Consider the following 14,572-nt stretch of genomic DNA (forward strand, 5'->3'; position numbering starts at 1 on the left):
TTGAAGGGTCAGTATTAGAATCATTGGAACATGTTACATGTTAAGGGTGAGTATTAGAATCATTGGGACATGTTACATGTTAAGGGTGAATATTGGAATCATTGGGACATGTTACATGTTAAGGGTCAGTATTTGACACATTGGGACATGTTACATGTTAAGGGAGAGAATTAGAATCATTGGGACATGTTACATGTTCAGGGTGAGCATTAGAATCATTGGGTCATGTTACATGTTTATGGTGTGTATTAGAATCATTGGTACATGTTACATGTTAAGGGTCAGTATTAGACACATTGGGACATGTTACATGTTAAGGGTGAGGATTAGAATCATTGGGACATGTTACATGTTTATGGCGTGTAATGGAATCATTAGGACATGTTACATGTTTTGGTTACGTAATGGAATCATTGGGACATGTTACATGTTCAGGGTGAGCATTAGAATCATTGGGACATGTTACAAGACTGTTAACGTACAGAACATAGAATGAACTACTAGTACTTAGCTTCTTGTTTATATTGTTTATATTGTATTTTTTCTCCATAAACCTTTGTAAATATGTAATGCACTTATGTGACTGACGCAATAAAAAAATGTCAAAGACAAAAAAAACGTACAGAACATAATTTTTAGGGTCATATAACAAAACGATTTCCACATTCTTTACCATTTTATATGGATTTTATTATATTTGTTGGTTTGTCCCCGAACATAATTCGAGTATTGTTTGATTAGTGTTATTGTGTAGTATGTGTCGGTTTATGCCATTTTGGTTTTATTCCAGAGTGGGTCTGATAATTCCAGTCTGGTTACGCATTGGGGTTTATGCCGTAGTTAAGTTTGCTGCTTCTTACTGTATACAGAAGTTATTTAAATGTTCATATTCCAATGACGCCATATTGTTTACAACATCCGAGGGTCTCATGTAAAGACATGTATGTCGGCTGTATTTGGGATTTGTTGTTTTGTTTTTCATTATTTGTAATTGTATGTAATATGTTTTTTGCAAGAGTAAATGTAATACAATTTCCACAAAGTCGTTTGGACTACCGCGAATGTGCTATAGAACTGCAACAACGGGGACAGTATAACTTTACAAATCAATTACTAAAACTCTTGATTATTAGAAGAAGAAAAAAATAGACAACAAAGTCCGTCTCAGTGAGAACATTAAAGAATTTTGAACTTAATCATTCATTTATCAATATGTTTTATGACACTAGGCAACCCGAGTTGACACGGAAAAGTTCCAAAATATTTACTGTAGTCGTTATTCGGCCTGGCGCACTCGACTAATGAATCACACATTTAAAAAATGTTTTGATATCATTCATTTTAGACCAACTGATAATGTTAAATGAGATGGCACTTCTCCAAAAATAATGCTATCTTAAAGTTAGAGGAGAGAATCGGCTGCTAATTAATCTTTGCTGACGGAAGCAGTTGATGTGTTTTTGTTAACCTTTAAAAGCAGTGCCAGTATATAGTTTTGTTGTGTGACAGCACGTTCAACAATCAGTTATTCAAAATAATGAGCTGAGGCATAGGGTTGATTTTCACGTCAAATCTGCCTCTGTTTGGGTCACTGTTCACTTTCACTTATTACATTCTGTAAGCCATACAAATATAAAAAGATTGGTGTGATGGTGATTTTTTTTATTGACATGCTACGTATCTATATGGTTGTAAATAGGAAGATAACATTAGTTAAGAAGCGCGAATTTGAATGTCATTCGGATATTGCATCGAGGGTGTTCGAGTGATATTTATCTCCTGCTTCAATGGCATTAGAGTCAAGTGTTTCTCCTCCGGCTTTGTAGTATTGTGTGCTGGTCGATTCCTTTCTAGTTTTAGTCTGGTATATGTCGAGGAGTCGTGTGTTTCAGCTCCAGTTTATTGTGTGCTGGTCGATTCCACTCTGTTTTAAGTCTAGTATTTGTCGAGGAGTCGTTTGTTTCAGCTCCAGTCTATTGTTTGCTGGTTGATTCCTCTCTGTTTTTAGTCTGGTTTATGTCGAGGAGTCGTGTGTTTCAGCTACAGTTTATTGTTTGCTGGTTGATTCCTCTCTGTTTTTAGTCTGGTTTATGTCGAGGAGTCGTGTGTTTCAGCTCCAGTCTATTGTTTGCTGGTTGATTCCTCTCTGTTTTTAGTCTGGTTTATGTCGAGGAGTCGTGTGTTTCAGCTCCAGTTTATTGTTTGCTGGTTGATTCCTCTCTGTTTTTAGTCTGGTTTATGTCGAGGAGTCGTGTGTTTCAGCTCCAGTCTATTGTTTGCTGGTTGATTCCTCTCTGTTTTTAGTCTGGTTTATGTCGAGGAGTCGTGTGTTTCAGCTCCAGTCTATTGTTTGCTGGTTGATTCCTCTCTGTTTTTAGTCTGGTTTATGTCGAGGAGTCGTGTGTTTCAGCTCCAGTTTATTGTTTGCTGGTTGATTCCTCTCTGTTTTTAGTCTGGTATATGTCGAGGAGTCGTGTGTTTCAGCTCCAGTCTATTGTTTGCTGGTTGATTCCTCTCTGTTTTTAGTCTGGTTTATGTCGAGGAGTCGTGTGTTTCAGCTCCAGTCTATTGTTTGCTGGTTGATTCCTCTCTGTTTTTAGTCTGGTATATGTCGAGGAGTCGTGTGTTTCAGCTCCAGTCTATTGTTTGCTGGTTGATTCCTCTCTGTTTTTAGTCTGGTATATGTCGAGGAGTCGTGTGTTTCAGCTCCAGTCTATTGTTTGCTGGTTGATTCCTCTCTGTTTTTAGTCTGGTTTATGTCGAGGAGTCGTGTGTTTCAGCTCCAGTCTATTGTTTGCTGGTTGATTCCTCTCTGTTTTTAGTCTGGTATATGTCGAGGAGTCGTGTGTTTCAGCTCCAGTCTATTGTTTGCTGGTTGATTCCTCTCTGTTTTTAGTCTGGTTTATGTCGAGGAGTCGTGTGTTTCAGCTCCAGTTTATTGTTTGCTGGTTGATTCCTCTCTGTTTTTAGTCTGGTTTATGTCGAGGAGTCGTGTGTTTCAGCTCCAGTCTATTGTTTGCTGGTTGATTCCTCTCTGTTTTTAGTCTGGTATATGTCGAGGAGTCGTGTGTTTCAGCTCCAGTTTATTGTTTGCTGGTTGATTCCTCTCTGTTTTTAGTCTGGTTTATGTCGAGGAGTCGTGTGTATCAGCTCCAGTTTATTGTGTGATGGTCGATTTCACTCTGGTTTTAGTCTGATATATGTCGAGTAGTCGTGTGTATCGACTCCTGTTTATTGTGTGATGGTCGATTTCACTCTGGTTTTAGTCTGGTTTATTTCGAGGAATCGCATGTTTCAGCTTCAGTCTTTTGTGTGCTGGTCGATGCCACTCCGGTTTTAGTCTGGTATATGTCCAAGAGTCGTGTATTTCAGATCCGGTATATTGTGTGCTGGTCGATTCCACTCTGGTTTTAGCCTGGAATATTTCGAGGAGTCGTATGTTCCAGCTCCGGTCTAGTGTGCGCTGGTCAATTCCACTCTGGTTTTAGTCTGATATATGTCGAGTAGTCGTGTGTTTCAGATCTTGTTTATTGTGTGATGGTCGATTTCACTCTGTTTTTAGTCTGGTATATGTCGAAGAGTCGAGTGTTTCAGCTCCAGTCTATTGTTTGCTGGTTGATTCCTCTCTGTTTTTAGTCTGGTATATGTCGAGGAGTCGTGTGTTTTAGCTCCAGTCTATTGTTTGCTGGTTGATTCCTCTCTGTTTTTAGTCTGGTTCATGTCGAGGATTCGTGTGTTTCAGCTCCAGTTTATTGTTTGCTGGTTGATTCCTCTCTGTTTTTAGTCTGGTATATGTCGAGTAGTCGTGTGTTTCAGCTCCAGTTTATTGTTTGCTGGTTGATTCCTCTCTGTTTTTAGTCTGGTATATGTCGAGTAGTCGTGTGTTTCAGCTCCAGTTTATTGTTTGCTGGTTGATTCCTCGCTGTTTTTTGTCTGGTATATATCGAGGAGTCGTAGGTTTCAGCTCCAGTCTATTGTTTGCTGGTTGATTCCTCTCTGTTTTTAGTCTGGTATATATCGAGGAGTCGGGTGTTTCAGCTCCAGTTTATTGTTTGCTGGTTGATTCCTCTCTGTTTTTTGTCTGGTATATATCGAGGAGTCGTAGGTTTCAGCTCCAGTCTATTGTTTGCTGGTTGATTCCTCTCTGTTTTTAGTCTGGTATATATCGAGGAGTCGGGTGTTTCAGCTCCAGTTTATTGTTTGCTGGTTGATTCCTCGCTGTTTTTAGTCTGGTATATGTCGAGGAGTCGTATGTTTCAGCTCCAGTCTATTGTTTGCTGGTTGATTCCTCTCTGTTTTTAGTCTGGTATATTTCGATGAGTCGTTTGTTTCAGCTCCAGGTTATTGTTTGCTGGTTGATTCCTCTCTGTTTTCAGCCTGGTATATGTTGAGGAGTCGTTTGTTTCAGCTCCAGTTTATTGTTTGCTGGTTGATTCCTCTCTGTTTTTAGTCTAGTTTATGTCGAGGAGTCGTGTGTTTCAGCTCCAGTTTATTGTTTGCTGGTTGATTCCTCTCTGTTTTCAGCCTGGTATATGTTGAGGAGTCGTTTGTTTCAGCTCCAGTTTATTGTTTGCTGGTTGATTCCTCGCTGTTTTTAGTCTGGTATATGTCGAGGAGTCGTATGTTTCAGCTCCAGTTTATTGTTTGCTGGTTGATTCCTCGCTGTTTTTAGTCTGGTATATGTCGAGGAGTCGTATGTTTCAGCTCCAGTCTATTGTTTGCTGGTTGATTCCTCTCTGTTTTTAGTCTGGTATATGTCGAGGAGTCGTATGTTTCAGCTCCAGTCTATTGTTTGCTGGTTGATTCCTCTCTGTTTTTAGTCTGGTATATTTCGATGAGTCGTTTGTTTCAGCTCCAGTTTATTGTTTGCTGGTTGATTCCTCTCTGGTTTTAGTCTGGTATATTGAAAGGAGTCATGTGTTTCAGCTCCAGTCTTTTGTGTGTTGGTCTATTCCACTCTTGTTTTAGTCAGGTACTGTCAAGGAGTCGTGTGATTTAGTTCCAATCTATTGTGTGCTGGTCGATTCCACTCTTGTTTTAGTCTGGTATAGGTCAAAGAGTCCTGTGTTTCAGCTCCAGTCTTTTGTGTGTTGGTCTATTCCACTCTTGTTTTAGTCAGGTACTGTCGAGGAGTCGTGTGTTTCAGCTCCTGTCTTTTGTGTGCTGGATTATTCCACTCCGGTTTTAGTCTGGTATATGTCAAAGCGTCATGTGTGTTAGCTCCAATCTATTGTGTGCTGGTCGATTCCACTCTTGTTTTAGTCTGGAATATTTCGAATGATGTGTTTCAGCTCCAGTCTATTGTGTGCTAGTAGATTTCATTTTGGTTTTAGTCACGTATATATTGAGGAGTCGTGTGTTTCAGCTCCAGTCTATTGAGTGCTGGTCGATTCCACTCTTGTTTTAGTCAGGTACTGTCAAGGAGTCGTGTGTTTTAGTTCCAGTTTATGACACCTCTACTTTATCTACTCTATATAAAAGTAATTGGTTAAATCGAATATATGCCCACTTTTGCTTGAGTGTGTTTTAGTCCTGTGTGTTAGTCTGTGAACTAAAACACACCTACACTCGGTTGTTTCCGCCGAGCCAATCAGGCGAGAGGTGGGCGGAGCTTGTTACCGAACTCGGCAGTGACGCGCGAGGTGGGCGGAGCTTGCTGCCGAACTCGTAAGCATTTGGCTCCATTGCCATCAAAAGGGTATTTGGGACGTGAAGCTATACAGCTTCGCATCGGGAAATAGACCTGGTCTCGGGACACCAGAAACTTGCTATATCCCTCAACCCCATACTCTAACTGTATAATATGTCGAGGAGTCGTGTTTTAGCTCCATTCTGTTGTGTGCTGGTCGATTTCAGTCTGGTTATAATCTGGTATGTGTCAAAGGGGCGTGTATTCCAGCTCCGTTCTAGTGTGAGCTGGTCAATTCCACTCTGGTTTTAGTCACGTATATATTGAGGAGTCGTGTGTTTCAGCTCCAGTCTATTGTGTGCTGGTCGATTCCTTTCTATTTTTTGTACAGTATATGTCGAGAAGTCGTTTGTTTCAGCTTCAGTCTTTTGTGTGCTTGTCGATTCCACTCCGGTTTTAGTCTGGTATATCCCGAGGAGTTTAGTGTTTCAGATCCAGTCTATTGTGTGCTGGTCGATCCCATTCTAGCTTTAGTCTGATATATGTCGAGTAGTCGTGTGTATCAGCTCCTGTTTATTGTGTGATGGTCGATTTCACTCTGGTTTTAGTCTGGTTTATTTCGAGGAATCGCATGTTTCAGCTTCAGTCTTTTGTGTGCTGGTCGATTCCACTCCGGTTTTAGTCTGGTATATGTCCAAGAGTCGTGTATTTCAGATCCAGTATATTGTGTGCTGGTCGATTCCACTCTGGTTTTAGCCTGGAATATTTCGAGGAGTCGTATGTTCCAGCTCCGGTCTAATGTGCGCTGGTCAATTCCACTCTGGTTTTAGTCTGATATATGTCGAGTAGTCGTGTGTTTCAGATCTAGTTTATTGTGTGATGGTCGATTTCACTCTGTTTTTAGTCTGGTATATGTCGAAGAGTCGTGTGTTTCAGCTCCTGTTTATTGTATGATGGTCGATTTCACTGTGGTTTTAGTTTGGTATATGTCGAGGAGTCGTGTGTTTCAGCTCCAGTCTATTGTGTGATGGTCGATTTTACTTTGGTTTTAGTCAGGTATATGTCGAGCAGTCGTACAGTAAAATTATCCCCATTTAACTCATATAAATAAAACCGAAACGACGTGTATTATTAAGATATGTTTTGTGTGTTTCCTAATATATCCTGGTTACTTCGCTGTAGATTGGTGAGATTGATTTCCATTCACCTTACAGTGTCACGTTATTGCTCGTGATGTCATTAATTATCAATCAATGACGTGCCGGGGTCATTCAGGGTAATCTTCGTTAGTGATTAACACAGGACCACTGTCAAGGAGGTACCTTATCTGTATTGATATAACACAGGACCACTGGACCGTTTGTTAGTCAGAGTATACCACTACAATCCCTGCTGATATGGTTGTTAGTCAGGGGATACCACTACAATCCCTGCTGATATGGTTGTTAGTCAGAGTATACCACTACAATACCTGCTGATTTGGTTGTATCCGTTTGTTACTCAGAGTATACCACTACAATCCCTGCTGATATGGTTGTTAGTCGGAGTATGCCACTTCAATCCCTGCTAATCTTGTTGTATCCGTTTGTTAGTCAGAGTATACCACTACAATACCTGCTGATCTCGTTGTTAGTCAGAGTATACCACTACAATCCCTGCTGATCTGGTTGTATCCGTTTGTTAGTCGGCGTATACCAATACAATCCCTGCTGATCTGGTTGTATCCGTTTGTTAGTCAGAGTATACCACTACAATCCCTGCTGATATGGTTGTAACCGTTTTTGAGTTAGAGTATACCACTACACTCCCTGCTGATCTTGTTGTATCCGTTTGTTAGTCGGAGTATACCACTACAATCCCTGCTGATCTGGTTGTATCCGTTTGTTAGTCAGAGTATACCACTACACTTCCTGCTAATCTGGTTGTATCCGTTTTTTAATCGAAGTATACCAATACAATTCCTGCTGATCTGGTTGTATCCGTTTGTTAGTCAGAGTATACCACTACAATACCTGCTGATCTGATTGTATCCGTTTGTTAGTCAGAGTATACCACTACAATCCCTGCTGATCTGGTTGTAACCGTTTTTGAGTTAGAGTATACCACTACACTCCCTGCTGATCTTGTTGTATCCGTTTGTTACTCGGAGTATACCACTACAATCCCTGCTGATCTGGTTGTATCCGTTTGTTAGTCAGAGTATACCACTACACTTCCTGCTAATCTGGTTGTATCCGTTTTTTAATCGAAGTATACCAATACAATTCCTGCTGATCTGGTTGTATCCGTTTGTTAATCAGAGTATACCACTACAATCCCTGCTGATCTGGTTGTTACTCGGAGTATGCCACTACAATCCCTGCTGATCTGGTTGTATCCGTTTGTTAGTCAGAGTATACCACTACACTTCCTGCTAATCTGGTTGTATCCGTTTTTTAATCGAAGTATACCAATACAATTCCTGCTGATCTGGTTGTATCCGTTTGTTAATCAGAGTATACCACTACAATCCCTGCTGATCTGGTTGTTACTCGGAGTATGCCACTACAATCCCTGCTGATCTGGTTGTATCCGTTTGTTAGTCAGAGTATACCACTACACTTCCTGCTAATCTGGTTGTATCCGTTTTTTAGTCGGAGTATACCAATACAATCCCTGCTGATCTGATTGTATCCGTTTGTTAGTCAGAGTATACCACTACAATACCTGCTGATCTGGTTGTATCCGTTTGTTAGTCGGAGTATACCACTACAATACCTGCTGATCTGGTTGTATCCGTTTTGTGAGTCAGAGTATACCACTACAATCCCTGCTGATCTGGTTGTATCCGTTTGTGAGGCAGAGTATACCACTACAATCCCTGCTGATCGTGTTGTTATTCGGAGTATGCCACTACAATCCCTGCTGATCTGGTTGTATCCGTTTGTTAGTCGGAGTATACCACTACAATACCTGCTGATCTGGTTGTATCCGTTTGTTAGTCGGAGTATACCACTACAATACCTGCTGATCTGGTTGTATCCGTTTGTTAGTCGGAGTATACCACTACAATACCTGCTGATCTGGTTGTATCCGTTTGTTAGTCGGAGTATACCACTACAATACCTGCTGATCTGGTTGTATCCGTTTGTTAGTCGGAGTATACCACTACAATACCTGCTGATCTGGTTGTATCCGTTTGTTAGTCGGAGTATACCACTACAATACCTGCTGATCTGGTTGTATCCGTTTGTTAGTCGGAGTATACCACTACAATACCTGCTGATCTGGTTGTATTCGTTTTGTGAGTCAGAGTATACCACTACAATTCCTGCTGATCTGGTTGTATCCGTTTGTGAGGCAGAGTATACCACTACAATCCCTGCTGATCGTGTTGTTATTCGGAGTATGCCACTACAATCCCTGCTGATCTGGTTGTATCCATTTGTTAGTCAGAGTATACCACTACACTACCTGCTAATCTGGTTGTATCCGTTTTTTAGTCGGAGTATACCAATACAATCCCTGCTGATCTGATTGTATCCGTTTGTTAGTCAGAGTATACCACAACAATCCCTGCTAATCTGGTTGTATCCGTTTTGTGAGTCAGAGTATACCACTACAATTCCTGCTGATTTGGTTGTATCCGTTTGTTAGTCGGCGTATACCAATACAATCCGTGCTGATTTGGTTGTATCCGTTTGTTAGTCAGAGTATACCACTACAATCCCTGCTGATCCGGTTGTTAGTCGGAGTATGCCACTACACTCCCTGCTGATCTTGTTGTATCCGTTTGTGAGTCAGAGTATACCACTACAATCCCTGCTGATATGGTTGTATCCGTTTTGTGAGTCAGAGTATACCACTACAATCCATGCTGATCTGGTTGTATCCGTTTGTTAGTCGGCGTATACCAATACAATCTGTGCTGATTTGGTTGTATCCGTTTGTTAGTCAGAGTATACCACTACAATCCCTGCTGATCCGGTTGTTAGTCGGAGTATGCCACTACACTCCCTGCTGATCTGGTTGTATCCGTTTTTGAGTCAGAGTATACCACTACAATCCCTGCTGATCTGGTTGTATCCGTTTTTGAGTCAGAGTTTACCACTACTATCCCTGCTGATCTGGTTGTATCCGTTTTGTGAGTCAGAGGATACCACTACAATCCATGCTGATCTGGTTGTATCCGTTTGTTAGGCAGAGTATACCACTACAATCCCTACTGACTTTGTTTTTTCCGTTTGTTAGTCAGAGTATACCACTACAATCCCTACTGACTTTGTTTTTTCCGTTTGTTAGTCAGAGTATACCACTACAATCCATGCTGATCTGGTTGTATCCGTTTGTTAGTCGGAGTGTGACACTACACTCCCTGCTGATCTGGTTGTATCCGTTTTGTGAGTCAGAGGATACCACTACAATCCATGCTGATCTGGTTGTATCCGTTTGTGAGGCAGAGCATACCACTACAATCTCTATTGATCTGGTTGTATCCGTTTGTTAGTCGGAGTATACCACTACAATACCTGCTGATCTGGTTGTATCCGTTTTGTGAGTCAGAGTATACCACTACAAACCCTGCTGATCTGGTTGTATCCGTTTGTGAGGCAGAGTATACCACTACAATCCCAAGTGATCTGGTTGTATCCGTTTGTTAGTCGGCGTATACCAATACAATCCGTGCTGATTTGGCTGTATCCGTTTGTTAGTCAGAGTATACCACTACAATCCATCTTGATCTGGTTGTATCCGTTTGTTAGTCAGAGTATACCAATGCAATCCATGTTGATCTGGTTGTATCCGTTTGTTAGTCAGAGTATACCACTACAATCCCTACTGACTTTGTTTTTTCCGTTTGTTAGTCAGAGTATACCACTACATTTATCAATCCCTGCTGATCTGGTTGTTATGTAACACTTGACCTTGAACTTTAACCTATTTTTAGAGACTGCTGAGACAATGAGGAATATGGAAACCGATCTGATGATGACCAGTATACAGGTGAACAAACCGAAATTTAGGAGAGCCTGTAAGTGTGTGACAAGAAAGGACGAGGAGGTAAGATAATGATCTTAATTACATATTTGTGGTTAAAAACCTGTTATTCTGCGTTCAACTATATTTATCTGTGTTCTCCAATCAGATTGATAACCTGATAGAAACGTGATAAATGTCATGCTCTTACATTGATTAGGCTTTGCAAGACCAAACTTTGATAATAACACAGTGATGAAGTATAACAACAACTCGGAGTATCATATCATATCACTGTTACAGATCAATAAAAATATGATATCATGTATTACAAGTTATAAATACCCCAGTACAACACCAAATTATTGAGTAATTACACAAATCGAAAAGGCGTTACATGTACTGTGCAATGAATATGGGATATTGCATACGCATAGAATCGAGTATTGTGCATACAAATATACATTTCAACACTTAGTATTGACAAGTTTATGACAGCTCCAACTTATTCAACAGAATCCATGCAATGTACAGCATGCCTTGCGATTTTCCTGGTAGTGCTGAAGAGTTATGCTGTGCGATATCGCATTTAACACTAATGGCATTGAAAAGTGTTCTTAGTAAATGAACTATTGTAATGTTAAACATAGTAAAACGACATAAATACATTTTAGTCATGACTCTTCTTGTGTGGAATAATATTCATATGGGTCTGAGAATGTCGTCGCGCAACATCATCGGGCAGGTCATTAACTCAATTGTTGTTCGGCTTGATGAGATTATTTACATCAGCTTCTGCGAGTCCAGGCGAATTAACTGATAGCATGCAGAAATCCGTCTTCCACCAATTGAGTGTAGTAGCAGGAATACGGCAAAGCTGAAACCTATTGTAGTTATATAGTGATTTTACCGTGAACAATTTACGGATAAGATCTTGGAATAGGTAGTCGACTTATAACGTAAATGATATTAGTGTACAACCTCTATACATTTTCCACTTACAGACAGTCGACTGATCCTGTTCAAACACTCATGTCCTGGAAAAAAGGTTTATGAGATTATAACACATTTCAACATTCAACTGTGGACAGTAAGCTGTCTAAACAAAAGTTAGTATATATCGACTAAGTTGTACTAGATTGATCACACAAATTGTTTTGATATAGGAGACGAGAATATACCAGTCTGATCACCAATAATATAAAAAGACAAGAATATACTTGACTGATCACAAATAATATAGGAAGACGATAATATACTAGACTGATCACCAATAATATAGGAAGACAAGAATATACTAGACTGAGCACCAATAATATAAAAAGACAAGAATATACTAGAATGATCACCAATAATATAGGAAGACGATAATATTCTAGACTGATTACCAATAATATAGAAAGACAAAAATATACTAGACTGATCACCACTAACATAGAAAAACAAGAATATACTAGACTGATCACCACTAACATAGAAAAACAAGAATATACTAGACTGATCACAAATAATATAGGAAGACGATAATATACTAGACTGATCACCAATAATATAGAAAGACAAGAATATACTAGAATGATCACCAATAATATAGGAAGACAAGAATATACTAGACTGATCACCAATAATATAGAAAGACAAGACTATACTAGAATGATCACCAATAATATAGAAAGACAAAAATATACTAGACTGATTACCAATAATATAGAAAAACAGGAATAAACTAGACTGATCACCAATAATATAGAAAGACAAGAATATACTAGACTGATCACCAATAATATAGGAAGACAAGAATATATTAGACTGATCACAACTACATACAAAGACAAAAATATATTAGAATGATCACCAATAATATAGAAAGACGATAATATACTAGACTGATCACCAATAATATAGAAAGACAAAAATATACTAGACTGATCACCACTAACATAGAAAGACACGAATATACTAGACTGATCACCAATAATATAGAAAGACGATAATATACTAGACTGATTACCAATAATATAGAAAAACAGGAATAAACCAGACTGATCACCAATAATATAGAAAGACAAGAATATACCAGACTGATTACCAATAATATAGAAAGACGATAATATACTAGACTGATCACCAATAATATAGAAAGACAAGAATATACTTGACTGATCACAAATAATATAGAAAGACGATAATATACTAGACTGGTTACCAATAATATAGAAAAACAGGAATATACTAGACTAATCACCAATAATATAGAAAGACGATAATATACTAGACTGATCACCAATAACATAGAAAGACAAGAATATACTAGACTGATCACCAATAACATAGAAAGACAAGAATTACTAGACTGATTACCAATAACATAGAAAGACAAGAATATACCAGACTGATTACCAATAATATAGAAAGACGATAATATACCAATAATATAGAAAGACGATAAGAAAGACTGATCACAAATAACATAGAAAGACAAGAATATTCGAATATACTAGACTGATCGCCAATAACATAGAAAGACGATAATATACTAGACTGATTACCAATAATATAGAAAGACTAGAATATACTAGACTGATTACCAATAACATAGAAAGACAAGAATATACTAGACTGATCACAAATAATATAGAAAGACGATAATATACTAGACTGATCACCAATAACATAGAAAGACAAGAATATACAAGACTGATCACCAATAATATAGAAAGACGATAATAAACTAGACTGATCACCAATAATATAGAAAGCCAAGAATATACTAGACTGATCACCAATAATATAGAAAAACAAGAATATACTAGACTGATCACAAATAATATAGAAAGACGATAATATACTAAACTGATCACCAATATTATAGAAAAACAAGAATATACCAGACTGATCACCCATAATATAGAAAGACGATAATATACTAGACTGAACACCAATAACATAGAAAGACAAGAATATACTAGACTAATCACAAATAATATAGAAAGACGATAATATTCTAAACTGATCACCAATATTATAGAAAAACAAGAATATACCAGACTGATCACCCATAATATAGAAAGACGATAATATACTAGACTGAACACCAATAACATAGAAAGACAAGAATATACTAGACTAATCACAAATAATATAGAAAGACGATAATATACTAGACTGAACACCAATAACATAGAAAGACAAGAATATACTAGACTAATCACAAATAATATAGAAAGACGATAATATACTAAACTGATCACCAATATTATAGAAAAACAAGAATATACCAGACTGATCACCCATAATATAGAAAGACGATAATATACTAGACTGAACACCAATAATATAGAAAGACAAGAATATACCCAACTGATCACCAATAAAATAGAAAAACAAGAATATACTAGACGGATCACAAATAATATAGAAAGACGATAATATTCTAAACTGATCACCAATATTATAGAAAAACAAGAATATACCAGACTGATCACCCATAATATAGAAAGACAATAATATACTAGACTGATCACCAATAATATAGAAAGACGATAATAAACTAGACTGATTACCAATAATATAGAAAGACTAGAATATATTAGACTGATTACCAATAACATAGATAGACAAGAATATACTAGACTGATCACAAATAATATAGGAAGACGATAATATACAAGACTGATTACAAATAATATAGAAAGACAAGAATATTCCTTACTGATCACCAATAATATAGAAAGACAAGAATATTCCAGACTGATCACCAATAATATAGAAAGACAATAATATACTAGACTGATCACCAATAATATAGAAAGACGATAATAAACTAGACTGATCACCAATAATATAGAAAGACGATAATATACTAGACTGATCACCAATATTATAGAAAAACAAGAATATACCAGACTGATCACCCATAATATAGAAAGACGATAATATACTAGACTGATCACCAATAACATAGAAAGACAAGAATATACAAGACTG

At 38.0% G+C, this 14,572-nt stretch overlaps 1 protein-coding gene across 1 annotated transcript in view; it reads left to right on the top strand.

Annotated features, from left to right (window-relative positions):
• The window catches only part of LOC110451868 (putative amine oxidase [copper-containing]), a 60,904-nt gene that overhangs the window by 18,197 nt on the left and 28,135 nt on the right, over positions 1-14,572 (top strand). Inside the window, exon 2 of the mRNA XM_021500088.1 lies at positions 10,557-10,669. Within this exon, the coding sequence (XP_021355763.1) occupies positions 10,557-10,669 (113 nt within the window). The remainder of the gene's footprint in view (positions 1-10,556; positions 10,670-14,572) is intronic.

Source organism: Mizuhopecten yessoensis, unplaced genomic scaffold (assembly GCF_002113885.1).
Source record: "Mizuhopecten yessoensis strain PY_sf001 unplaced genomic scaffold, ASM211388v2 scaffold6227, whole genome shotgun sequence".
NCBI classification, from domain to species: domain Eukaryota; kingdom Metazoa; phylum Mollusca; class Bivalvia; order Pectinida; family Pectinidae; genus Mizuhopecten; species Mizuhopecten yessoensis.